Source organism: Macaca mulatta, chromosome 3 (assembly GCF_049350105.2).
Source record: "Macaca mulatta isolate MMU2019108-1 chromosome 3, T2T-MMU8v2.0, whole genome shotgun sequence".
Lineage (NCBI taxonomy): Eukaryota > Metazoa > Chordata > Mammalia > Primates > Cercopithecidae > Macaca > Macaca mulatta.
This window is the reverse complement of record NC_133408.1, coordinates 2,229,264-2,256,883: the sequence shown is the minus strand read 5'-3', so window position 1 is coordinate 2,256,883 and position 27,620 is coordinate 2,229,264. Positions and strand designations below refer to the sequence as shown.

The 27,620-nt window shown below is 53.9% G+C and overlaps 1 protein-coding gene, 1 non-coding gene and 1 pseudogene across 2 annotated transcripts; 1 reads left to right on the top strand and 2 right to left on the bottom strand.

Moving 5' to 3' along the window:
• The first annotated feature begins 74 nt into the window (after positions 1-74).
• Positions 75-17,548, top strand: LOC144340118 (uncharacterized). Its single transcript, XM_077997900.1, has 3 exons — positions 75-261; positions 16,503-16,737; positions 16,975-17,548. The coding sequence occupies exons 1-3, from the start codon at positions 75-77 to the stop codon at positions 17,030-17,032; spliced, it is 480 nt and encodes a 159-aa protein (XP_077854026.1). The 3' UTR covers positions 17,033-17,548.
• Positions 2,330-10,057, bottom strand: LOC106997212 (uncharacterized). Its single transcript, XR_013414782.1, has 3 exons — positions 6,838-10,057; positions 3,671-5,805; positions 2,330-2,681 (listed from the first exon to the last, which is right to left on the bottom strand). It is a non-coding gene; the product is annotated as an uncharacterized LOC106997212 (transcript).
• Positions 6,046-6,793, bottom strand: LOC144329454 (putative uncharacterized protein encoded by LINC00205; annotated as a pseudogene).
• Positions 17,549-27,620: the final 10,072 nt, after the last annotated feature.

Here is a 27,620-nt window from a genome sequence, read left to right as displayed (position 1 = left end):
CAAGCCCCGCCCCCGTGAAACGCGTTCCCAGTAGCCACGGCAACGCCCAGAGCAGCCCTTCCCGCGCATGCGTTATGCGCCATCACCAGCAAGCCGGGGCGGGAGCAGGAATTGCGCGTGCGCGGATTCTCCGCTCTCCTGAGCGCCGTGGTCGGCGGTTCCGTGGCTGTGGTGCGTGCCGGTGCTGTCGCTGGCGACCTGGCGCAGCCCACGCAGGGACTCCTGAGGGTCCTCGAGGCCGGGAGGTCGGGGGGTCCGGAGGTCGGTGGACCCTGCAGGCCAGTGGGGAGGGGCGAGAGACTGGGGGCCGGGAGGGCTAGACGGCGGGGGCGGGGCAAGGGGCGGGGCGAGGGCGGGGCAAGGGGCGGGGCGGGGGCGGGCCCGGGAAAGCTGAGGGCTGGACGGCTCGGGGCGGGCGGGCGGGGAGGAGGCGCGGGACCGGTAGGGGCGGGGGGGCTGGACGGCGGGGACGGGGCACGGGGGCGTCCGTACACTGGATCGGCGCTGGGTGCTCTCGCCCCCCTGGAGGTGGGCACGGGGCGGGAGCCGCGCGTGAAAGCCTGGGTTTCTAGTCGGGGGGCGCCCTCGAGCTCCGCGCCTGCGGCCTCCTGGGTGCCCCCAACCCTGGAGCCCCGCGGGGGGGGCACCCGGGCTGGAGCCTGGCCTTCCAAGGAGCCCTGGAGGGACTGCGCTACTGAGGCGCGGGGCTCGGTGGGGTGATCCGGAGACCCGCGGGGATCCGGAGCTGCCGCCCCTGCGCTGCCAGCCTCCCACCCCGCCCCTTCTGCGAGGCGTTATTAAAGGTCTGCTTTCGGGAGCCAGGTGCCTGCCCGCCGCCACCACACACCGCAGCCTCCAGGCAGCTCCCGCTGCTCCCCAGGGCACCAGCACGGGCCAACAGACCTGGCCTGGGGTGCGGCGCTGTCAGGCCCGGCCTTCGGAGGGGACGCCACGCTGACTAGTGCAGGCAGCCCCCAAAACAGTATAACTGGACGAATTTATTGAAGGATGCCAGTTACCAAAAAAGAAAATACTAATGCCCATTATCTGTTAAATTTGAGATTAATTTGTTATCATGTGTCCTCACACAGAAAATTCCAGGCCCAGAGAGCCAAGCTGGTAAATCGTATTTAGAGAAGAAATAATAGGAATCCAGCCACTCAGACAGTGGAGGAGGAGGGGCCGCTTCCCTGCTTGATGTATGAGACCAACATTGCCTTGATAGCAGAGTTGGACATCACCGGTCACAGACCAATGTCTTTCATGAACCAAGACACAGAGAGCATTTTTAAAAATTAGCAAATGGAATCTATATCTGCCTATTGTTTACAAAAAAAGCCAAACTTTATAAAATACTTGAAGAGATTTATTCTGAGCTAAATATGACCTCAGCCTCAGGAGGTCCTAAGAACTTGTCCCAAGGCGGTTGTTGTACTGCTTGGTTTTAGACGTTTCAGGGAGACAACATATCAGTCAGTACATGTGAGGTGTGCATTGGATTCATCCAGAATGTCAGGACGACTCCAGGAGGAAAGGCCTCCAGGTCATAGGTGGATTCAAAGGTGTTTCTGATTGGCGATTGGTTGAAAGAATTAAGTTACTATCTGAAGGCCTGGAATCAATAGAAAGGAGTGTCTGGGTTAAGGTAAGGGCTGTGGAGACCAAGGTCCTTATTATATGGATGAAATCTCATAGGTGTCTGCCCTTAGAGGCAATACATGGCAAATGTTTCCTATTCAGACCTTCATAAGGCACTTGATTCTCAGCCAGTCTCCTCAGGATCAGAAAAGGAGCTGGAAAGGGAAGGAGAGTCTACAGAATATGAATTTTCCCGCAAGACACAGCTTTGTGGGCCATTTCAAAATTTGTCAAAGTGATATATTTTGGGGTAAAATACATTGATGCTTTGAGGGCCTGCTGTCACGTGATGCTATGCCAACGTCAGATTGGAACTTGCTGTCTTGCTGGTATAGAGTCTGCTCTGTCAGTCTAATAGTCTGTTTTAATGTCAGTCTGGTCAGCTGCACCTGAACTCCAAAGGGAGGTGGGTATAATGAGGCATGTCCAATCCCCATCCCTTCGTGGCCTGAACTCGTTTTTCAGCTTTCTTTGGAATCCCCCTGGTGGAGAGGAGGGGGCCATTCAGTGGGTTGAGAAAGCTTAGAATTTTATTTTTGGTTTACGCTATGTGAAGCAAAAATTAAAGTATTTAACCCTGATAGGGTTATTTTAAAGCTGCAGGAATCAAGGCAGGTTGCTGTGGGTAAGAGGATAGACGGGCAGGTCATGTAGCAGGACGAGCTGTGGACAGAACCCCTCAGATACCGGGTTAAGGAAGAATTTGGCTTTATTTGGCCGGGAGCTTCGGCAGACTTGCGTCTCAAGAACTGAGCTCCCTGTAAGGCAGAATTCCTGGCTCTTTTTAAGGGCTTACAACCCTAAGGGGTCCACGTGAAAGGGTCGTGCTAGATAGAGAGCACATGTGGCTAGAGTGGGGAGGTTAATCTTTTAATCTCACACCTGAGGTCATCAGTGGCACTGGCTGGTCTTGCCACTGACTTCATTCCTGTTGTTTTTCAACTTTTCCTTCTTCAGAGACAGGAGACAGTAAAAGAAATGGCCTCGCTCCTCAGTCAGAGCGGAGTCCTGAGCACCCAGAAATGCCAGGTGATGGACAAACGCTTGGGAAAAAAAAAGACCTCAGTCAGACACAGAAGCATGAGCTTTAAAAGAAAAAATAAGATATTGAACTTCACCAACAAATAAGCGTTTCTGGTCTTCGAAAGACACTTAAAATGAAAAGGCAAGCCATTGACGAGGAAAATATTCAGAATAATGGATTTGATAGAGGGCTGTATGTAGAACATATAAAGATCTTTTGAAATGCAGGAATCTGACATGAAGATGGTAGCCAGCCTGACACACAAAGGAACCTGAATGGCCGACGGACAAGAAGGGAATTATAGTGGCCGATGGGGACAGGAAGGGAAGTGAACGTGAACATCTCAGTGGGGATACCGTTATCACCACTGGAATAGTCCAATTAAAAACATGGACACCAAGTATTGGTGGGTGAATGGAGTGGCCGGAACCATCATACACAGCGATGGGAGCTGCACCCTTTGGAAATCATTTCACAGTTTGTGCTCAGCTGGAGTCTTTCCAAAAGCCGTGACAGGGGAGTTTCCACCAGGGAGTGCCTCAGACCATCCTGAGATGGGGCTGGTTGGGATTCCAGGGAAAGAGGCGATCGTTGCCAGGGTGATCTGTCCAGAGCACTTACTAGGGGATCTGGCATAAGGAGGGCTGCAGTGTATCCTCAGGACAGATGGGACAGATAGCGTATCTTTGGGACAGACAGCAAGACGGGGGTTCCACCCAGGTCTGTCTGCAGCGAGGGGGTGGGTGTGGAGTTGATATGAGAGTTTAAGGAATTTGGACCAGGGCTGCTTTGTTTCAGGGTTTTGGGCAGTGACCTAAACACCTTTATCAGTGCCTGGAAATGTTCACGGCCCAGCTGGAGTTCAGGCCTGTAGGGAAGACTTGCAACTGGCCGAGCTGCAGAGTGGTCAGGGCACAGAAAGAAAGCTGGAAGCTGGGGACACGCCTGCCATATGACCCAGCCGTTCACCTTTACCTGGGAGAAATGGCACCACCTGGCTGAACATACCTGCCTATACACCCGTGAGTCCTCCTGGACAGGTGATGTGACCTCTTGTAGCCTTGGAGGAGCCTGACACTCCCATGGACAGGCCAAGGGGTTTGCCTGGGCCCTGTGGATACAGAGCCCCTTGAGTTGGGTTTCCCTATGCAACCCTGACCCCCCGGGGGCCCACAGCACTGCAGTCCTCCCCACCCACCAGGAACCCACAGCACTGCAGCCCCCCCACCCCAGGGGCCCACAGCACTGCAGCCCCCCCACCCCAGGGGCCCACAGCACTGCAGCCCTCCCTGCCCCACTGGGGACCCACAGCACTGCAGCCCCCCCACCCCGGGGACCCACAGCACTGCAGCCCCCCCCCACCGGGGACTCACAGCACTGCAGCCCCCCCACCCTGGAGACACACAGCACTGCAGCCACGCCCAGGCCACTGCCTCCGAAGACAGGGCTGCTGCTATTTCTGTGAACAGACACTCCTTCCAGATATCGGTGGTTAATGGCTGGGAAGTGACCGCCCAAGCAGAAGCTGACCCTCTTTATGAAGGGGGCCACAGATCACCCCGAAACAAATCCACAGAACAGCCAAGGCCACATCGGAACTGAGTGGGCCATGCCCTTGCCTCTGCACTGCTCGGGGCCAGGCCTCCCTGACCCCGCTGGCTCTATTGGGAGGACTCAGGGTGGAGCTCTGCTGGGCTCAGTGGCCTTCACAGCCGGGGTCCTACGGGCAGTTCTGTGATCACAACCTGGAGGCCACAGTCCACACCCCGGCTCCAGCAGGCCCAAGTCACTTGTCCGTGGCAAAGGCCTGGCCTTGCTTCAGGCCCCAGGGACTCTCCCCCTGCCCGCTGTTTCTTCCCGAGTAACAGAGGCAGGAGAGCAGGTGAGCCACATGCCGGGCGCCGCAGCAGGGGGCACTCAAGCCTGGCGCCCCTCCGCCTCTCCGTGGTCTCTGACCTTTCTTCTCCCTGCCTGGGCAGCCTCCATCAGGCTGGGGAGTCTTTTCTTGACCCCTGGATTAAATTCCTAATCAGGAATGACCCGGAAGAGGTCTTACGAGTCTTTCCTCAAGAGAAGAAAGTCTGTCCCTGAGTATCAGGAAGTGGCCCCGTCCCCTGCACGGCACAGTCTCTTCTGTGACCAGCAGCTCACAGCGGAGGAGCTGGCGGCCCCCACAGGCCACTGCCCCGAGGCCGCCACGAGAGGGCAGGAGAGCCCTTCCCGGGAGCTCTGTGCCGGGGGAGCAGGAGAAACGCAGCTCCACCAAGCACAGCATGGATGTGTCCAGCAGGGAATGAAGAGAGGGGCCCCAGCACAAGAGAGAAGTGCACACTGGTCGGCCCCTGTCGGAGTCTCTCGTGTCACCAGCGACCCCTGAGAGCAGACCCTCTGTAGCCCCTCCTGGAGCCACTCCTCAGCTGCTGACCTGCTCCCAGCTCCTCCGCGCCCCGCCCAGCTCCCTGCAGAACCTCACCTGAGGGGAAGGAGGCCCTGTTTGGGCTCAGACACAGCAGGTGCAGCTTGTGGTCCTGGGGCCACACCTGTTAGAGCCCATCCTTCCACCCCTGCTGGGCCCTGAGTGTCGTCCGTCTCCGCAGAACTCAGCAGGGTCAGCTCTGGGCACTCCAGGCCCCCAGCCCCCTGAGTGAGCCCTGGGCCCGAGGTAGATTCGGGTCACAGGCCCCCCGGCCAGAACACCCACAGCAGGTGGATGTGTGGGGACTGGATGTGGGTCCTCTCCTAAGAGACATGCAGATGGGGAGAGGCCGGGCAGGTCTCAGCTGGAGCATCTACCCGTCACCACCTCGTAGCCTCCTGGCCCAATGGGGGTGGCCCTGGGAGCAGGATCAGCAGTGAAGAGCAGAGAAAGGTAGTTGGAGATGTCACCATTGCCCCCCCGAGACCAGCCTGCCATGGAGACAAGGGAGCTGTCCCTTGGCAGAGGGGGGCTGGCTAGTGGGAGGGACAGAGAGTGGACTCACTGAGGACCGCTGAGAGAGCAAACGCCAGGGACCCTGTGCAGGACTGCTTCTCTGTTTGCACAGTGAGTTACCAGGTTCATGTGTTTGGAGTTTCTGGACTCATTGCAAAGTTCCACCCCTGCACATCGCAATTCCCCAGTAATCAGATCCTGTCTTTTGTGCCTGGAAGTGCACAGGGAGGGGACAACTTTGTAAGTCAGTGGCAGGGCAGGGAGTTCCGGTTCTCCAGGGCCAGAGGCTGTGCTTAGAAGGATTTCTTAGCAGGAGCTTTGGGGCCCCCAGTCAACACTTCCCCACAGACAGCCTGGCCAGCTTTGTGGACGGAGGAGGCGCCCGAGAGTCCCAGGCCACCAAGTGACCAAGACATGAAGGCACCCAGGATTTCCTGGGGGTGCACTGATCTCAAGGAAGCCATGTGTGGTCAGATGGGGGAACCAGCGCCCCAGGGGGCCTGCAGCACAGCAGGGCCTGCCCTCCTGGGTGAAACTGGTCGGCGTCTGTGAGGATCTGTTCTCCCGGGGGCCACACCAGCCCACCTGCCCTGAAACAGAACCCGAGCCTTCTGCCTAGGGGAGCACCTGGGCACCTGCCTCCTGTCCTGCCCTGGACACATCCCAGCGGCTGCACATGGGGGAGGCACAGCCTGGGCTGGGGGCCAGGGGGGCACTGTGGAGACACTAGACCTGGGGGTGACAATGCCTGCTTAGAACTTCCCCCTACACCGGGGCTTCTCCAGCCTGAGCTCTCCTGGGGAAGGCAGGGCCTGTCCTTCCTCAGCACCGTGGGAGGGAGGCAAGGCCTGCGGTTGAAGCGCCCCCAATACGGGACTCCAGGAGAGAAAGTACCACATCTCAGGGAATGAAAACAGAGACTGGGCTGCCTAGATGCATTCGGTGGCTCAGAAATCATTAGAAAATGTTCTGAGCCCCCGATTTTGGCTCTAAGAGGGACTGACCGGCTCGTGACCGCTCCCCCGTCTGTGCCTCGAGAGGGGCGTGTTCCGCACTGGCGGCAGCTTTCCCTCCAGGAGGAGCTTCACAAACATCCGCTCTCTGCGGGGTCGCCTCTCCGTGGCCTGGGGCCGCTGTCGGAGGCAGGCTCTCCAGCTGCCGTCATCTGGGAAACGTGGGGGGCGAGCGGGGGTCACGGATGGGGCTCACTGGGGACTGTGAGCATCTGTCCCACAGGACTTACTGAGATGGAGACGCTGGCAGAGGTGAAAAGTGCGTCATGTGCTTCGCTGAACCCGGCTGCGTATTTATGTTTGGAGGGCTGGTTTCAAGGACTCCTCTTCTCCCTCTCCAGTGATGGCGTCAGCGGAAACCAGCGGAAACGCAGACGGGACTGGGCTGCTGGGGTTTCCTCCCTGGAATGAAGCATGGCCAGAGGATTTGCTGATTCACGAGCAGGCCCTGGTCACCGAGTTCAGGGTAACAAATCCATACGGGTTCTGAGCCCCGTAGCTCCCTGAGCCTCAGCATAAACATCGTAAACCTCCTGGCCCTGGCAGTGTCTGTTTCATCCCCTCCAGAGCAAGTGCAAGGGTGAGATTTAGAGATTCTAAGAGAAGGGCCAGAGGTCTTGAAAACGACCTTCATTCGTTCATTCATTTGATAAATTGGGGTGGGGGGGAGACCTCCGTGTCCTGTGTTTAGTGAGGCCTGGGATGCAGATGTGAAGGGCGCTGTGCTCAGGAGCAGACGGAGGTGTAGACGAATCGCTACACACCCACCTCGGGCCCACAGAAGGCGGGAAGCTGTGGGTGTGGGGGGGAGACCCCTCCACATCACGCTGACGGTGTCGGCAGAGTGACCAGCTTCTGCAGGAGTGGAACCTGCGGGTTCTTCTGTGACTTGTGTAACTGTATCTTCTGCCCGGTAGTTAGTCTTTTCCTTTTGGGACACTGGTAGTTTGGAAGTGGTTTCTTCCATCCATTGCCTGCCTTTTAGCTTTGTCGATGGGGTCCTATTGTAAATCTGGGTACATGTTGAATGTGAACAATAGTTATGAGGTGAGTGCCATGAGTTCCTGTGTGCCTGTCACCCAGCCCGGCCACGAGAGGTGCTGGAGGGACTGTCCACATCCCCCTTTCTTAGGACGCCCGGGTCTCGGGTGTGACTTACAGGGTGTTTCTTATGGCAAGACGGTTAAAACAAACTTCGGTGTCTCTTCTCTCCTTCTATGGCTCTGGCTTCTGATGTTCTAATGGCGTTCTCATCGGCCAGGGCTGAGAACAAAATGACATAGACTGCGGGGCTTACACAGCAGAAACTTACTCCCTTGGTTCTGGAGATAGCGAGTCTTGATCACCGTGTCGCGTGGTCAGGTTCCTGGTGACGGTCAGATTCCTGGCTAACGGAACCACCTTCCCAAGGCTCCCTCTCCTGATACCGTATCCCTGGGGGCGAGGCTTCAACACGGGAATTTGGGGGACGCATCAGCACTGACTCCATCTCAAATGGTTAGTTCTTTAATCCCCTGGAATGTTGTTTGGGGTTGTGTGAAAGACGGGACTAACATTTTCTTTTTCAAATACATAGCCAGTTGTCACATCATTTATTGAAAAAGGAATCTTTTCTCCACCGACTGACATGAAATGCTACCATCGTCGTAAACAACATTCCGGTAAATACTTAGTGCTGTCTCTGCTGTGTCCGTCCTGACTCATGGGGCCGTCTTCTGTTTCTGCATCAACTATGACAACTTTACAGCAGGCTGCCTCCCCGAGGCCGTTCAGAAGCATTCCTCAGTGGGTCCTACACGTTTCCTCTCCCACGTCAAGTTTAGAAGCAGTGTCAAGACCCACAGCAGTCCTGCGGGAGTTTTAAGGGATGCGCAGAATTTATGGGGACAGTTGGGAAAACTGACATTCATGTGACTTAGATTCCTACTACTTGGAAATGGATTCTGACTCTCAACGAATTTAGAGCTTTGGCAGAGTTTTAAAGATTTCTTTGATGTCCGACGTGCTCATTTCTTGGTTTGTTCTTGAGTATTTTCTGAATTTTTATGAAATCCTCAAAGTTTTTGTTATAATGAATGGGATACTTTCCCATAAAATGTTGTAATTCTGTATTGCTGTTCTAATAAACACTGTTGATCGATGTATATTGATGTTACACTTGTGATTGTAATAGTTTGTCCGTTCATTATTTTGAACTTTTTGGGTAAACAGTCATATAATTATGCAAGTAATTATAGTTGTATCTCTGCCTTTCTAATGTTTATACTTTGTATATATTATCAGGTTGGCCAAGACTCAACTATAAAATCAAGCGTTTTTCTCTTGTTTCTGACTAATGGGAATGATTCTAATGCGGGGGTTTCCAAACTGGTGGCCAGGGGGCCAAATCCAGCCTGTGGTCTCTTCTTGTAGGTGGTTTTATTGGAACACAGTTATGCCCATTCTTCTACGTATTGTCTGATGGCTACGTTCAGGCCACAGCAGTAGCGTTAAATAGTCCGGACAGAGGCAATATTGCCCGAAAAACCTAGAATATTCACAATCTGAGCCTTTACAGAAAAGTTTGCTGATATCTGTTCTCGTGTATTAAATACAATGTTTGTTACAAGTTAAGGAAGTTTCTGACTGTTTTTAGTTTTCTGAATATCTCGTGATTATGCGTGCTTTAAAATTAGGACTAAATATTAAATTGACCTGATGCTTGTTAGGGGCCTATCTTTTGAGATGCCCCAAAGTTCCCCTTTTTTAGTCTCTTCATGTAGTGAGTTGTACTAACAGATTCTCTAATGCTGAACCATCTTTGCTTTCCAGAGATTTTACTTGCTCCTGATGGATTGGATTCTGTTAATACTTTTATTTTTGGGTGATTACATCCCTATTATAAATAATACGTCAGCATCACTGTGTGTAGATGTGTGCGTGTTATTCTTGCCATTAGTTTCTCAGGTTTTTGGTTAACTATTGATGTGCTTTGGATCTGTGTCCCCACCCAAATCTCATGTTGAATTGTAATCCTCAGTGTTGGAGGTGAGGCCTGGTGGAAGGTGGATGGGTCATGGGAGTGAATTTCTCATGAATGGTTTAGTACCTTCCACTTGGTACTGTTCTCGTAATAGTGAGTTCTCGTGAGATCTGGTCATTTAAACGTGTGTGGCACCTCCCCGACCCTCCTGCTTTTGCTCTGGCCACGTAAGATGCAGCAGCTCCCCCTTCACCTTCCGCCATGATTGAAGGTTTCCTGAGGCCGCCCCAAAGCTGAGCAGAAGCCGGCATCATGCTTCCCGAACAGCCTGCAGAACCGTGAGCCAATTAAACCTCTTTCCTTAAAAATCACCCAGTCTCAGGTTTCTCCATAGCAATGTGAGAATGGACTCACACAATTATATATTACAGAATGAATTGTGATACTTTTGTCTTTTTCTGTGCCTGGAAATAATAGTAATTCTTAGTAACAATTCACCTGTATCAAGTTATTCCTGTGCAGCAAACACACTTCCATATATTTTACATGAGTCAAGTCTTTAACCTGGAATCAAACTAGGTATTGCTTTCATGTCCATCTGGCGGATGAAGAAGCTGAGAGTTTAAGTAGTCTGCCTAAGGTCACCAGCCACGGGCGGGAAGATGGGATTTGGACTGAGCAGTTGGCCTTCAGAGGACAGGTTCCTAAACGGTCGTTCTGTCTCTCCGTTGCAGAGGTCAGTCCCGCATATTCCCGTATAAAACTGCCTGAGCTTGGTGCTTTTTTAAAGGATATCATTTGATTACTTTTTTTTTTTTTCAGTTTCCTGCCCATGTCCCATAGGGCTAATCAGATTTTCTATTTCTGCTTGAGTCAATGTTATACTTTATATTTTCCTTTTTGTTGTTGTTTTTAGATTTTATTTTATTTTTTGAGACAGAGTCTCACTCTGTTGCCCAGGCTGGAGTGATCTCTGCTCATTGCAACCTCTGCCTCTCAGGCTCAAGCGATTCTCCTGCCTCAGCCTCCTGAGTAGCTGAGATTACACGTGTGTGCCACCTCGCCCAGCTAATTTTTGTATTTAGTAGAGATGGGGTTTCACCATGTTGGCCAGGCTGGTCTTGAACTCCTGACCTCAAGTGATCCACCCGCCTTGACCTCCCGAAGTGCAGAGATTACAGGCGTGAGTCACTGCACCCAGCCATACTTTATATTTTCTAAGAAAATCATCTGTTTAACCTGGCTTTTAAAATGTATCAGTATAAGCCAGAACATGGTAGTTTTATAATTGAAAAAACCTGCCCCGTTTGTTCTCTGTTCCTCTCTCCCTGTGACCCGGGGACTCTGTGTGTCCCAGGTGTCTGCCTGTGTCTTCCCCGAGGTCTTCTGGGTGGAGACTGGGGAGCAGGGGCCAGTCCACAAACACACCTCATGTTACCGTTCCCTGTGGGAACCCTCAGCTCTGTGGCCGTCTCAGATTAACACCCACTCCTCCTGCAGAATTTGAAAGGAGAGTTGCTATCACCAAATCCCTTCGGGTCTCAGCATTTACCCAAGTCACCTTGATTCCAGAGATGGCTCTTAACTTGCTTTCTATAAACCAGTACAGAGTGTGTCTGACGGCACAGAGGAAAACACTGCCAACACAAAGTTCCTGAACATTTTAAAGAGATGACACAGATGTTTTTTAAAGTGATCTAAATCACTGGAAATGCCCCTTTCTCCCTATTTTGTCAATGGATGGAAATATGTTGAGGAAGGTTCTTATTGTAAGAGAAACACAACAGAGTTAAAGCTACTAATGCCAATGCAAAACTGGGGAACAGCTGGGTGTGGCTCATGCCTGTAAGCCAAGCACTTTGGGAGGCGAAGGCAGGAGGATTGCTCAAGCCCAGGAGTTCGAGACCAGCCTGGGCGGGATGGCAAGACCTCGTCTCTACAAAAAAACATTTTTTTTTTTTAAATTAGCCAGGGGTGGTGGCAGACAACTATGGTCCCAGCTACTCAGGAGGCTGAAGTGGGAGGTTGACTTGAGCCCAGGAGGTGAGGGCTGCACTTTTGATTTTGTTTGTTTGTTTGAGATAATGTCCAGCCTGGATGACAGAGCAAGGTCCTATCTCAAAAAAAAAAATGGGGGAAGATCCAGAAAAGTAGGGGACATCAACAATCAACACACTGTAAAACTATAATCGCAAACACAGTGATGTGTGTGTGCAGCTCACGGGGGCTGAGTGTGTGTGACGCTGCGCAGGCTCACGGGCCCCGGCACGTTTCGGCATCTGTCATCCGCAGATAAGGTGCTGCTGCCGGAGCCGCTGGAGCAGCGTCTGCGCTGGGAGGAAGCCCGTGGGGCTCTTATCATACCCTGCTCTGTGGGAACCTTCCAGACAAGACGGTCACTTCGGGGCAGATATTTCCTAGAGGGGCTTAGAATCAAAATCCCGGAATGAGGCCACAGAATGCTGAGTGGTTTCACAATCAAAATAGAGTTTATGTCAAATATTGAATATTAACAGCAACTAAAGCCAGCCTGGACTGAACAGCTGCCAATGCTCAGCCTGGGCGGGGGCTCAGGACAAGGGGTTCTTATGGAGCCCCTCGAGACCCCCAGGAGGTGGATGCTGCCGCCAGCTCTTGATGGAGCCCTTGGGCTGCAACAACAGCAGGAACTGAACCCCAGGGGCTTTGGGTCTAACAAAAGAATGTCTGGACATTAGCGGCAAAAGCAGGCGGGTGGGGAAGCGAGCGCAAGCGGGGGTGCCCTTGATACTGGCTACCCCTCCACATCTCTGTCTGGGCCTTTGCACACGGCACCTCTGCCTCCGTCCTCTGCACACGGCACCTCTGCCTCCGTCCTCTGCACACGGCACCGACTGCTCCGGGGGCGGCCCTGCCACGGTGAGCGGAACATGGTTCGAGGAGGGTGGGCCGGGGACAGGGTGACCCATGGGTGCAGGTGCCAGAGCTTGCTGGAGCTGGCTGGGCTTTGGGGATCAGTCACCTGGTTCTGCAGATACAGAAGTATGTCAAGTAATCAGCACTTTGACCAGGGCAGGACTCGGATCCAGGCTGGCAGCTGCCCAGCCCAGGGCTCCTCGTACCACCGTGTGGGCCACACACTTTCCGAATAGGAGAAGGTTCAGAAGGTGAAGTCTGCGCCCAGGACCTGCAGAGGTGAGAGGTGAGAGGTGAGGGTCAAGCATTCCATACCCCGAGGTCCCTGGGGCCCCGCCCCTCTGCACAATGACAGTCGTCTGGGAGAGGTTTCCCACAGCTGGCCTTCCCTCCAGACCACTTGAGGCTCCCATCGATGGAATGTTCATCCTCTAACTGCAAGGTTTTTCGCAAACCACAACTTTCTATCTTAATCTCATGAAACTGGGAATCCCAGACCATGAGAAAGTCAGGAAATGGCTTTGAACACCGGCAGGCACTGCGCGGCGCTGGGGGCGGGGGCCAAGCCTGGGAACTGTCTCTGCTGAAGGTCTCGGCCCCACGTAGCCCGTCCCTCAGACCCGCGTGCGGCTCATCCCCTTCGGCGCCTCTTTTTCGGAGCCCCCCTACCCAGAATGTCCCACCCCAAGGCACGCAGAGGGTGCCCCTGCGGGGTCTCAGGCACCTCCTGACTTCCCGTGAGTCCTGGGCGCCACCTGCAAGAGGTGAAGACGCCAGGACCGTGGCTTGGGTCTCGGGTGGCTCTCGGGTCAGAGGGCCGCCCTGCACCCTCACCTGTCCCAGAAGCCCCCACTCCCGCAGCTGCCCGCTCCCCTCCGGGGGCCTCAGCTCTTCTCTTGCTGCCTCCCCCAGGCCTTGCTCCTGCCTCATCCTCCGTCCTCCTCCGCCTTGGCATCCCATTAGCTTAAGACCACCCTTCAGCACTGCTCAGCCCCAGACAAAGCAGAGCAAAACTCAGAGTCGCCCTGAGACCCCCACAGTCTCCGGTCGGGCCTTGCTTCCTGGAGCGCTGCCCCTGCCTGCTGCCTGGTGTGACCTGCCTCGTGCCACCCCCGCGGCCCCAGCTGCCCCTGAGGCTCCCTGGGTGGGGGGTCTGCGACCGCCTCCCTGTCTTCACTGTGGGCAATCCTGTGGCTTCATCCACCCCAAACTCGCCTGCTCCTTGGCATCCACTTGATTTGTCTTGTGCGGGGCAGGTGCTCTCTTCCCCACACGGGGCCTCCCTTGAGGTCACCTGCAGGGGCCTCTGTGGGTTTCCTTGAGAGGGGCCTGTGGGTCCTGCCCCCCATCCGACACTAAGCGTTGTAGGACGAGGACGAGGGACTCACATCGGGGATCCCCCACCACATTCAGGCCTCACAGCAGCCCTGGGGGTGGACGGGTCCCCAGGGTTGGCCATAGCCCCCAAGTGCCTCCCCGTGAGCCATCCTGACTGCCAGCAGGCCCCCGGTGACACCAGCACAGTCTCCCTCTGGGTTCCCACACTGGCCACAGGGCACTCAGGGGCAGGCTTGGCCGGAAGTCTGGTCCAGGAATTGGTACCGACTTTTCCTGGCTTCTAGAAGGTTCAGCTCTGGCCAGGGGTCGGGCCCAGGAGACAGAGCAAAACCCAAAACCCCCTGAGACACCCACCTTCTCTGGCGGGGCCCCAGAGACCTCGGGGTATGGAACACTTGACCTTCACCTCTCCTCTTTTGAGCTGCAATCTGGGGCAGGTGTGCGCCTCCCCACTCAGCCCGACAGGAAGCTGATCTAAGCCCTGGCCCCGCGCATGGCCACCTCCCGGCAGCACGGACCAGACGCAGTCCCGACTGCGCCCGGCACCTCCCGTCTCACAGCTGAAGGTAACCCGGGTGGTGTGGGGCTTGTCCGGGCTGGCGGTTGCTGAGGAGAAGGGACACGTGCTGACGGAAATGCAGGCCCAGCTCGACGGCGGGGTCAGGGTTAGGATTTCCACGTCATCGTCATGAAGCCTCGAAGCGCTGCCTGTGCTTAGCAGTTAAAACATTCACTTGGAGATGTTCAGTTTCACAGACGGCCAGGAAAGGGCGGGGTGGTGCGAAACATTGCTCCCCAGGGCACGCGGGAGGCGGCCCAGCCCTCGCCAGGACGCTCCCCCACCTCCCTCACTGGGCTGTGGCCCTGGGGACGCTACCACTGGCCTCACACCCTGGAACGTGGATGGGCCGCTCTGGCCTGTCTGCAGGGGAAACGGCTGTCACTTCCATCAGAGACGACGGATGCAGCAGGGCCTGTCTGTGCCAAAACCAGAGTCGAGGCGCGTCCCGGCAGTCAGTGTGTGGGGAACCCATCAGTCTCTGTGTGGACGGTCGGGGAGGCCCGATGGCTTTTCCTTCCGTTCCTGTAGGCCCGAGGCCTTCCCCGAACGCACTCGTGACTGGGGCCCGGCCAGCAGGCGTCCAGGAGTCAGCGGCTGCTTGGGGAGCCAGGGCCTCAGGCACACGAGCAAAGGCGATGCTGGCAGGCAGACTGGTAGCTGGGAGCGAAAGGCGTGGCAAGGACCCTCCTGGTTGCTGCTGGAGCCCCAGGCTCGTGAGTCGCCTCTGTGTCCTGTCCCCTGCGTTGGGCAGCTTCACCTGCTCAACCTGCCCGGCCTGGGTGTTTCTGCTTCTAAGCGCCACCCTCACAGTGGTCTTGGGAGGCTGACGTGAGAGAACCCGGCTGACTGCAGTCTCCAGGGAAGCCGGCATTCGGGGCACACAGAGGTCCTGCCTTGGTGCCCAGCCCTGGGACACCCCACAGTGAATGCCTCCTCCGCACGGTCTCCGTGTCCCTGAGCTCCTGCTCAGGCCCCCAGAGCTGGCACTAAGGGTGGATGCAGCAGCTGTTGCACAGGACAGGGATGGCAGAGCCCATCCGAAGGGACACGCCACCTGGAAGCCACTTGCACCGGCTCTGTCTGGTGTCTGCCATGGGAAGGACGTGCCGGAAGCCCAGGGGCGTGTGGGAGGCCTGGGCCTCGGGCTGCGCCCTGGTACGTGTCGGGGGGACATGTTCTGTGAAGGTGCCGCAGCCACCTCACCTCCTTTCCATGGGTGAGCAGCGTCCTTGCCGGGGGTGTTCCCGGCAGAGGGAGGAGAGCATCACCCTTGGGCCAACACTGCCACCAGCAGCGTCTGGACCACAGAGCTCAGCATCAGCAGCTGCTCCGCTGGACCCAGGGTGGCGAGGGGCTGCGGGCGGCCCCCGTCCAGCAAATGTCAGCACCTGGTTATTAGTGATGTTTAATGACAGAAGTGTGGTCACAGCGAATTCATCGTCCTTGGAATTTGAGGCATGCTCTGCCCAGTGCAGTGTCAGGGCTGAGTGGGGCCCCCAAAATCCATATACTGGATCCCCAACTCCCAGGACCTCAGAGTGGGACTGGATTTGGAGATGGGGCTGTAAGGAGGTGATTACAGTAAAAGGGAGTCACTGGGGTGGCCCTGTCCGGTTTGACTTCCAAGGAGGAAATGAGGACTCAGAGAGCACAGAGGGGCCCTGGGAGGACGGGAGGAGCCGTTGACTGCTAGCCAAGGTGATCCTGGAGGCCCTGGCCCCGCAGCGTCTGGATGCTGGGCCCCAGCCTGCAGGACTGTGGGAGAATCAGTGTGGGACGCCAAGCCCCTGTGCGTGGTCCTCTATCCCCGCTGCCGAGCAGGCTAAACTGACCGCGAGGTTTGGGTGACACTGGGCTGGGCTCGTTATTGATCAGCCCTTGGGCACTGTGAATTCAGCCATTACTCCCTCCCACATCAACCATCTGCCTGTAAACAGGGACTCTCAGACAGCCCTTTCATGAGGCACTAATCCCACCCTTCAAGGTAGAGCCCTCAAGGGCGTTCCCACCTCAGCAGCTCCCCCAGCCATCACACCAAACACAGCCCAGACCAAAGCCAGAAGCTCTCTGAGCTCCAAGGATCGGCTTGCGCCCCCACCTTCCCGCCATGTTTACCTCTCCTACTGTCATCTGTTCAGTTCCAGCCAGACCACGGGGCTTCTCACCGTCCCTCCCGCTGCGGCTGCCGTCCTCTGGCCTGGACTGTCTTACCCTTCCACCCTCCTGGCTGAGCTCGCCCGTCTCCTTGGAACGCTCTCACAAGCCCCCTGCCAGAAGGCGCTCGTCTGGACCACCTGACCCCACGGGCCCCTCCCCTGCTCGCTTGGCCACACCTCTCCGTGAGATTGTCCATCTGTGGCAGCCGTGGTGTGGGTGAGTTTTGTCCTGCTAACTCTCCTCCATACCTGCTCCATGCCTGGCAGTGGTGGTCCAGGGGCTGGGTGCCCAGGGTAAAGTGGGGAAGAAGGTGATAGGCACCCAGCCACACGCTCCATGCCCACCGATCCCTGGGGCCAGCCAGGCTGCAGGTGCCCTCCCCCAGGTGAGAGTCCACTCGGTCTTGCGATTCCAACAGAACTGCCCTTCTCTCCTTCTTCTGTGTGTCTCCAGGGCCAGGGAGGAGATGCTCTGGGCAGAGAGCCCAGGTGGCATCTCAGCCTGGGAGTGATGGTGCTGCCGTGGTTCCAATGTCTGTGTTCCTCCGAAATCCATATTGAGACTGAATCCCCAGTGCAACAGGGTCCAGAGGTAAGGCCTTCAGGAGGGTTAGGCCGTAAGGGTTCCACCTTCAAGGGTAGGATTAGAGCCTTATGAAAGGGCTGTCTGACTGGCCAGGCCCCTTTTGCCCTTCCACCTTCTGCTATGAGAGGACACAGTAACAAGGGGCCGTCTTGGAAGCAGAGAGCAGTCCTTCCCAGACACCAAATCTGCTGGGGCCCTGGTCTTGGACTTCCCAGACTCCAGAGCTGTAAGCGGAACATTTCTGCTCTTTACGACTCACCCAGTCACAGATACCTTCTTACAGCAGCATGAAGTGGCCGCGGCAGCCTGGGCCCTCCCAGCCCCACCATGCTGCTTCCTGGAGATGCTGGAAGCGGCGGGGGACGCCAGCCACACAGGGTGCTTCTCGCTTTTAATTTTACTTTTTATTTCAAAACAATTTCAAATACACCAAAAAAGTTGCAAGAACAGTACAAAGAGTATGTATTCTTCACCTAGAGACCTATTCAGGTTTTACCAACTGTCCCAATAATGCCTTTTTTTTTTTTTTTTTTTTTTTTTTTGAGAAGGAATCTCACTCGGTCCCCCAGGCTGGAGTGCAGTGGTGCAATCTCGGCTCACTGCAACCTCCGCCTCCCGGGTTCAAGCGATTCTCCCACCTCAGCCTCTCGAGTAACTTGTACTACAGACGTGTACCATCACAGCTGGCTAGTTTTTGTATTTTTAGTAGGGACGGCATTTCACCATGTTGGTTGGTCAGGCTGGTCTCGAACTCCTGACCTCAGGTGATCCGCCCACCTCGGCCTCCCAAAGTGCTGGGATTACCTGGATCATGAGACTTCATGCTCGTCCTCAACCTGGAGCAGTCTTCAGTCTTTCCTTGACTTCTAAGACCTTGACTCTGTGAAAAAGAGAAATACTCTCAATTAGGGTTTATTTCGTGGTTCGACCCAGGTTGTCAGTGGAGGGAACTGGTTCATCCGGGTTGGGAGGTGGGCGTACTGATGCGTTCACTCGGAGGGTCATTGACCTTGACCATCTGGGGAACGTGGCATCTGTAGGGGTCTCCACTGGAAATTCCTTCCTTCTCTATAATTCATACACATTTCGTGGGAACACTCAGAGGTGACGTAAAACCCCGTTCTTCACTCCACTTTCACCACGAGGTTTGGCATTGACTGATGTTCTTGTTGCCTGAATTAATGGTGACTGCAGCGGCTGCTGGGGGGAATTCCTCATGCCGTCACTTATCAGCTGGAATTCTACTGGGGTGGGTGAGCTTTCTTTTTCCCCCATTTATTAATTAAGTAAATTGACATCTATATAGAACCACAGAGTCTCATTTTATGCACGGGCCATCATCTGTTCCTGTCCTTATTTAGTTTATTTTGATGTTACGTTTGTCTCAGCGGGGGACCCTTCAGGCTGGCATCTATGTCTTTTTCATGTCCATCCATGTTTTCTGGCATTTTCTTACTTTGCAAACGCATGCACACACATTTCATCTGCAGATTCTTCTACCTATTTGTATTGGGAACCCTGCATTCTGGTGCTTCCAAGTTGAATCTAATACCACGTGCGCCGCTGTGGCTGCCTGTCTACATCGCGCCTCCAGTCGACCCTGCCGGCCTCCCTACACACGCTCACGTGCTCGGCCTCCTGTGTGTAGCCGGTCTCCTGACCCATGGGGCTCAGACCGGCCTAGAGGCTGCGTTGCCTAAAGCTGCCCTCTGTCCTGCTCCAATGCCTCCTCCATGGAGCCCAGACCCCCACCGGGCTCCCTCCCTGCCTGTGTGGGAAGGAGGGGGTCTTTCTGAATCCAGCTTTCTCCGAAGCGAGGGTGGAATCTCTCGTGGAAGGGGGGCCCTCGCTCTGCCGCACCCTCTGCGGGAGGCAGCGGTGAGGTGCAGGCTCTGCTAGTCCTAGGGCAGCTGTGCTCAGGCCAGACAACAGAGGAAGGGGCTCCTGCAGAGGCTGCAAGGTCCCCCAGGCCATCCTTGCTGCCCCATCCTCAGGTGCCATGGGGAGGACCTCGCAGGGAGCCTGACTGGTTCACTGTCCCTCCTGCTTCATCTCTCACTCAGGCCCCGGGACTCTGCCCCAGCCAAAGCCAGCGTGGGCGATTCATGGCTCCCCGCTGCGGCAGCTGAGCACCATCAGAAGTGACCCCATTTGTGACTGTCTTGGCCTGAGAATGTTCCACGGGTGAGAGCGTGCCCCTCCCTGCAGCCAGTGTCCCAGGCTCCCCCGCAGCCCCGGCGGGGGCTGGGCTCAGGCACTGACGCAACAAGAAGGAGAGCGCTTGTCTCCGGGCAGCCCAGGCGGCCAGACAGCCGGTCCACTTAGCTTCGCTACTGCAGCCACAGCTGCCCAAGGCGCACAAAGGGCCCTTGTTCCCACCCAGCATGTGCTCCGGGCGCCCCCCGCCACGACCTCTCCCGGACATGATTAGGTGTGGGAACTATTTTCCTTGGGGCTGCATTTGACATTTGCCGTTCATTTGGGAGGAGGCGTCTGAACCGAAGGAGCACCCCGCAGCCTCCCCTCTCCATCCCCATCTCAATGCAGGAGGTTTAGGAGCAGGCGGCCCTGACACGCCTGTGACCCCAGACAGGCCTGTGCAGCCCTGGCCTTCATTGCCTTCCACTCAGAACAGGAGAGGCTGGCCCAGGAGGGCAGCGGGCAGAGAGGACGACAGGAAGATGGAGCTGGGGTGCACAAGCACACACATGCATGCATGTGCAAATACACATCAGGAATACACGTGCACAGATACACTCCAAGAATATGCATGCATGTGCAAATACACATCAGGAATACACGTACACAGATACACTCCAAGAATATGCATGCATGTGCAAATACACATCAGGAATACACGTGCACAGAAACACTCCAGGAAAACACAGCACATATGCAAACCAGGAACACACATGCACAGACACACTCCAGGAATGTGCATGCATGTGCAAATACACACCAGGAACACACGTGCAGAAACACACTCCAGGAAAACACAGCACATATGCAAACCAGGAACACACGTGCACAGACACACTCCAGGAATGTGCATGCATGTGCAAATACACACCAGGAACACACGTGCACAAACACACTCCAGGAAAACACAGCACATATACACACCAGGAACACACGTGCACAAACACACTCCAGGAAAACACAGCACATATGCAAACCAGGAACACACGTACACAGACATGCTCTACGAATATGCATGAACAATACACCAGGAACACACGTGCACACACTCCAGAACACACACAAATGGCAGATGTACAAATACACACCAGGAATGCACACGTAGACATGCACAAAAAGACGGAGTGCTCTGTGTGGAACAGTGAAGACACGCAACCTGTTCCCTAAGGACATTTACTCACATGTTCACACCCACAGCCCAGCCGGCCAGCCCCAGCAGAGCTGCAGCCTCATGAAAGCAGGGGCTTGCTGTCCAGTGGGACTTCAGGGCCTATCTCCCACCTGCCCCACTCACGGGCTGCCCATGCCCTACTCTAGTCCTTCTCGCATAGTGGGACCCAAGATGCATTTGGGCCCAGCAGGAGGGAATGTCCTGGTGTGTGAGGAATGGCAGCCGGTGGGAGCTCCATGAACTGCCTGGCCCCAAACCTGCACTGGGAGCATTGCTGAAACTGCCCTCAAAACCACAGTTGAGAGCCGGGTGGGCCCTGGGAGTTTACAGTGTGCTGGGGCAGTGGGAGGATGCTCTCATAAACATTGGAGAAGATTGCAAAATCGTGGACGCGAAACGTGGAGCCAGAGTTCAGTTGTAGGCTGGGGCCTCTGGCGGGACTGGAGCAGCCGGGGCAGTGCCTGGCAAGCTGGGCTGGGTCTGGCGCCCCTTTCTACCTGAGCCCAGGCTGCCATCTGTAGACAACTGCTGCCTGCCCGCTGTCTCGTGTGCTGAGGGGCTGAAAGGGTCCTGTGGCCGAGTGGTCAGGGTGGCGGCCGATTCCCTTTTCCTGCAAGGGACCGTTTTCCTGAAGTCCACAGCGCTGGTGCCATCCGGCAGCCTCGGCCCTCCTCCAGCCTAGCCGCCCCAACATTGTGTTTGACTCCCGGAGCCTGTGGATGGAACCCTGCCTAAGAGGGAGTCTTGTGGGTGAGGTGAGGTCAGGCTCATGAGGCAAGGAGATGGTCTGGTCTATCAGGGCGGCGGGGGGGGACCTAGATGACATCTCAAGGGTCCTTAGGAGAGAGAAGAGAACAGGGCACAATCCAGCCAAGGGACTCCAGGGCTTCCAGGAGCTGGAGGAGGCAGGAAGGATCCTCCCCCGCAGCCCTGGTGCCCTTGGAGGGAGGCAGCCCTGTGACGCTTTCCTTTCAGACTCTGGCCTCGGACCTGACGAGCACATTTCTGGTGCTGAAGGCATCAAGTTCGTGACACTTTGTTACCGCAGCCCCAGGACACATGCAGACTGTCACCTTGACCCAAAGTAGCACATTTTATTCAAATTTCACAAAACTGAGGACGAGGGGACATTCCAGCTGCCCAGAGAAAAGCTCATCTGACTCATCTGTAGGAAGATGAGTTACCAGTAATGAGTCACGGCTTTTAAAATGTCCAAAAATACCTGTTTTTTCCTGAACTTTTAGTTCTCACTACCCTGATCAGAAAATTAAAAACAAAACAACACTTCGTGGACCAGCCCCGACAGCCGCCGTTCTGTTTTCTCCAGGCCAGCGCTGAGCGGAGCCGAGCTGGGGAGACCTGGGCAGTGCCAGGGCTGGCCCTGCTGCTGCTTCCTGGCTTCTGGACCGGGCTTCCTGTTGGCTCAGGGCCGGGGAAGCCCAGCCTCTGAACAAAGTCAGGGTCAATATCTGCGTCCCTGCCCTGGCCAGGCACTGCATCTCACAAGGGAAAGACCTATTTATCCTTAAATGGGAGAGAATACAGAATCCCAGAAGGGGGCAGTGACCCAACTAGGTTCAAAGGGCTGCCCTTGGGAAACCAGCCGCTTCTCAACCCCAAGGCAGCCTGCCCGCCCCGGAGAGCCCAGGATCCCCAGACACTTTCAGGGCATGGTGCAGGGCCCGTGAGCAATGCTGGCTTTAGGCCTGGACAGCAAGGGGTGGCCCTGGTTAGAGATGAACTGCACTCCCTGCCAGGCACCATCCTGGATAATGGAGACACTCTAGGAACATGCATGTGCACATGTACATGCTTGCACACACATGTGCACACATGCAATTTACACATGCACACACAGCCGTGTGCACACACACATTCATACACGCATACACATCCACACACATCCATATACATGCACACACATGCACACACATCCATACACACATCCATACACATCCACACACATCCATACACACATCCATACACACCCACACACATCCATACACACATCCACACACATGCACACACATCCATACACATCCACACACATCCATACACACGTGCACACACATGCAATCACCCAAACACACACAACCACATGCACACACACATCCACACAGGTGTACACACATGCAAAACATGCACATGCAGCCATGTGCATACACATGTGCACACACATATACACACATACAAGCCCCCACATGCTCTGCATGCATGCAGCCATGTGCACACACGTGCACACACGTATACACACATACAAGCCCCCACACACTCAGTGTGTCCACAGGTGGAGGTGGGTGGGGAGGGTGTTCCTGGCCCTGAACACGGGTGTTCCAGGGAAGCTGGGCAGGTAGGGGCGGCTCTAGGATGGCGGTGCCCAAGCTCAGCCTGGCCTCTGACTTCCTGGCTGCTGCCCTAAGGACCAAATCCCCAGAAGCAGGGTGAGGACATCTGAGAATCGGGCTGCTCTGTAGCAGACCCATAGACCCTGATGCATGGCTGGGCACCCTGGCCTTTCCCAGAGCCTGCAGAAAGAAAGAAGCCTAAACAAACTCATCCACCTCTCCTGTCCCAACATGCCTTTCGATCCAGGTCAGCCCAGGTAAATCTGTGTCCACCAGCAGCCTAGTCTGCTCCGGAGGCAGAGGCTTGCAGTTCCGGGAGACAGATCTGCCACCTGGCAGAGGTTGTGGGAGGTTTGCCACCACTGGTTGACCCCCTTGTACCTGCCTCTCCTCCCAGGGAGCAGGGATGAGTCATCTGCCTGGCCCTTGGACTTAGGAAGCATCAGATGCCTCTGAGAAGGCTCCTCCAGGCCTTAACAGGCACCCTCAGAGGCTCAGAGGCTCCTGAAGACGTGAGAGAGGCCTTTGCCCACCCGCGCATCACAGAGCAGTGGTTCACGCCTGTAATCCCAGCACTGTGGGAGGCCAAGGTGGACAGATCACCTGAGGTCAGGTGTTCGAAATCAGCCTGACCAACATGGTGAAACCCCATCTCTACTAAAAATACAAAAATTAGCCAGGCATGGTGGCAGGTGCCTGTAATCCCAGCTACTTGGGAGGCTGAAGCAGGAAAATTGCTGGAACCCAGGAGGTGGAGGTTGTAGTGAGCAGAGATCACACCATTGCACTCCAGCCTGGTCAACAAGAGTGAAACTTCATCTCAAAAAAAAAAAAAAAAAGGTGGAGGAAGGAAGGATTCTCTCTCTCTCTTCCTGACTGCTTGAGAGGTGGCATCTTCTCCTGTCCTCCAGCTGGGACTTGAACCCACAGCCCCCGTCGCGTGTGGGCCTTCAACTCAAACTAGAACCACAACACTGGCTCTCCCGGGTCTCTGGCTTGCAGATGGCAGATCGTGAGGCTTTTTAGCTTCCAAAATCATGTGAGCCAACTCCTCAGAACAAAATTCTCTCTTTCTCACATGCAACCACATATGCGTAAACATATATGTGAGTGTTTTCCTGCCCTCTCATATCTGCTCCATTGACTTATTTCTCTATTCCTGCTTCACTTACTCTCGTTTTCTTATGCATATCTGTTAACGCAGCTTGTCCTTCTTAGCTTTTTTAAAACAGACTTTATTTTTTTAGGGAAGGTTTAGGTTCACAGTAAAATCAAGCAGGCAGTACAGAGTTCCCATGCACCCTCTGCCCCACCACAAACATGCAGCCTCCCACCATCAAGACCCACACCAGAGTGGCCCAGAAAACATGTGTACACATGTGTACACACACACACACACACACACAGCATGTCCACAGGTGGAGGTGTGTGGGGAGGATGTTCCGGGTCCAGTAACAGCACAAACACATGAATCCATCCACCCATCCATCCATCCATCCATCCATCCACCCACCCATCCATCCATCCATCCATCCATCCATCCATCCATCCATCCATCCATTCAACGATCCTCTTGGCTCTGCTTCTCTGGAGAGCACTGTGCGCACAGATGCACATAGATATCTCCACTTGGTCTTCAACCCCGGAGCACAGGCAGTGCAAGGGACCAAAAGATAGGCTTTTCAACAAATGGTACTGGAACAACTGGACATCCACATGCAGAAAAAATAAATGAATCTAGAGACAAACCATAAAACCTTCAAAAAAATTAACTCACAATGGATCACAGTCCTAAATGTCGAATGCAAAACTATAAAACTCCTAGAAGGTATCGCAAGAGAAAATCTAGATGACCTAGGGTTTGGTGATGAGTTTTTAAAGTACAACATCAAAGGCTGATCCATGAAAAAAAAATTGGTGATAAGCTGGACCTCATTAAAATGAAAACCCTCTGCTCTGTGAAAGACAAAGTCAAGAGAATGGGAAGATGAGCCACAGACTGAAAGAAAGTGTTTGCAAAATACCCATCTGATAAAGGACTGTTATCCAGAATACATAAAGAACTCTTAAAACTCAACAGGAAGAAAACAAACAACCCGATTACAAAATGGGCAAAAGACCTGAACAGACACTTCATTGGAGAAGATGCACAGATGGCAAAGAAGCATATGTAAAGATTGTAAGAAATGCACTTAAAACAACAATGAGATGCCACCACACACCTGTTAGGATGTCAGATTCCAGAACACTGACCACTGAATACTGGTGAGGGCGTGGAGCAAAGTTTGGCATTCACTTATCACTGGTGGGAATGCAGAATGGCACAGCTACTTTGGAAGCCAGTTTTCAGTTTCTTACAAAACTAAATACATTCTAGCAATTACATTCATTGGCATTTACCCAAAGGAAGTGAAAATTTATTTCCATACAATAACCTCCATGCAGATGTTTATAGAAGCTTTATTCATAATTGTCAGAACTTGGAAGCAACCAAGATGTCCTTCAGTAGGTGAAAGGGGTAGGTGAACCGTGGCACACCTAGAGAATGGAATAGGATGAGTGCTAAAAAGAAATGCACTGTCAAGCAGCCAGGAGAAAACATGGAGGAACCTCGACTACATATTACAACGTGCAAGAAACCACACAGAAAAGGCTGGACGGTGAGATTCTAACAACATGACACTCTGGAAAAGGCAATATTGTGGTCGCCAGCACTTAGGAGGGAGGGACAGACTGGCAGAGCCCAGGGGATCTTCAGGGCAGCGAAACCACTCTGTGTGGGACTGCAATGGTGGATCCACGCCATTGCACATCTGTCCAAATCCATGGCACGAAGAGCACCGAGAGCGAGCCCTTGTGTGAAGCAGGGTCTTTGGGTGCTGACGATGTGGCCATGCAGACTCATGGCTTGTAATAAATGGGCCACTCAGGTGTAGGTGTTGATGGTGGGAGGCTGCATGTTTGTGGCGGGGCAGAGGGTGCATGGGAACTCTGTACTGCCTGCTTGATTTTACTGTGAACCTAAACCTTCCCTAAAAAATAAAGTCTGTTTAAAAAAAAACTAAGAAGGACAAGCTGCGTTAATAGACATGCATAAGAAAACGAGAGTAAATGAAGCAGGAACAGAGAAATAAACCAGCAGCGTGGAGTGGAGAGGGCAGGTAAAGCTCCACGCAACTGTGGGAGTCCCATCTGTGACAAGGGTGGTTTCTCAAATGAGGGGCGTGCGATGGACTCGGCAGTACACGTGAAGTCAGACCCTTCCAAGACTGAACCAAGAAGAAGTTGAATCCCTGAATAGACCAATAACAAGTTCTGAAATTGAGGCAGTAATAAATAGCCATTCCTCCCATTCCTTCCTTCATTCCCAAAAACATGTTTCACAGGCAGTAAAAGCCTAAACAGGAAAGGAAACTATAAGATATCAGAGGATGGGAGTTCACTCCTGATTTGGGTGTCTGCTCGTCTGTTGTTGGTGTACAGGAATGCTTGTGATTTCTGCACATGGTTTTTGTATCCTGAGACTTTGGTAAAGTTGCTTATCAGTTTAAGAAGCTTTTGGGCTGAGATGATGGGGTTTTCTGGATATAGGATCATGTCATCTGCAAACAAAGACAATTTGACTTCCTCTCTTCTTATTTGAAACCCTTTATTTCTTTCTCTCGCCTGATTGCCCTGGCCAGAACTTCCAACACTCTGTTGGATAAGAGTGGTGAGAGATGGCCGGGCGCGGTGGCTCACGCCTGTAATTCCAGCACTATGGGGGGCCGAGGCGGGCGTATCACGAGGTCAGGAGATTGAGACCATCCTGGCTAACACAGTGAAATCCCGTCTCTACTAAAAATACAAAAAAATTAGCCGGGCGTGGTGGCAGGTGCCTATAGTCCCACCTACTCGGGAGGCTGAGGCAGGAGAATGGGGTGAACCCAGGAGGCGGAGCTTGCAGTGAGCTGAGATCACGCCACTGCACTCCAGCCTGGGCAACAGAGCTAGACTCCGTCTCAAAACAAACAAACAAACAAAAAACCAAAACAAAACAAAAGAATGCCAAGAGAGGGTATCCCTGTGTTGTGCTGGTTTTCAAGGGGAATGCTTCCAGCTTTTGCCCATTCAGTATGATATTGCCCATGGGTTTGTCATAAATGGCTCTTATTATTTCGAGATATGTTCCTTTAATACCTAGTTTATTGAGAGTTTTTAACATGAAGGGGTGTTGAATTTTATCACAGGCCCTTTTTGCATCTATTGAGTTAATCATGCGGTTTTTGTCATTGGTTCTGTTTATGTGATGGATTACGTTTATTGACTTGTGTATGTTGAACCAGCCTTGCATCCCAGGGATGAAGCCAACTTGATTGTGGTGGATAAGCTTTTTGATGTGCTGCTGGATTTGGTTTGCCTGTATTTTATAGAGGATTTTCACAATGATGTTCATCAGGGATATTGGTCTGAAGTTTTCTTTTTTTTTTTTTTTAATTGTGTCTCTGCCAGGTTTTGGTATCAGGATGATGTTGGCTTCATCAAATGAGTTAGAGAGGAGTCTCTTCTTTTCAACTGTTTGGAATAGTTTCAGAAGAACCGGTAGCAGCTCCTTTTCACGCTCTGATAGAACTCAGCCATAAATACATCTGGACCTGGGCATTTTTGGGTTGGTAGGCTATTCATTACTGCCTCAATTTCAGAACTTGTTATTGGTCTATTCAGGGATTCAACTTCTTCTTGGTTCAGTCTTGGGAGGGTGGATGTGCCCAGGAATTTATCCATTTCTTCTAGATTTTCCAGTTTATTTGCATAGAGTT

Coding starts and splice junctions, on each gene's coding strand:
- LOC144340118 (XM_077997900.1), top strand. CDS start 75: ATGCGCCATCACCAGCAAGCCGGGGCGGGAGCAGGAATTGCGCGTGCG. Junction 262..16,502: donor GGAGGTCGGGGGGTCCGGAG/GTCGGTGGACCC, acceptor TCATCTGTTCAG/TTCCAGCCAGACCACGGGGC. Junction 16,738..16,974: donor CTGTGGCAGCCGTGGTGTGG/GTGAGTTTTGTC, acceptor GTGTGTCTCCAG/GGCCAGGGAGGAGATGCTCT.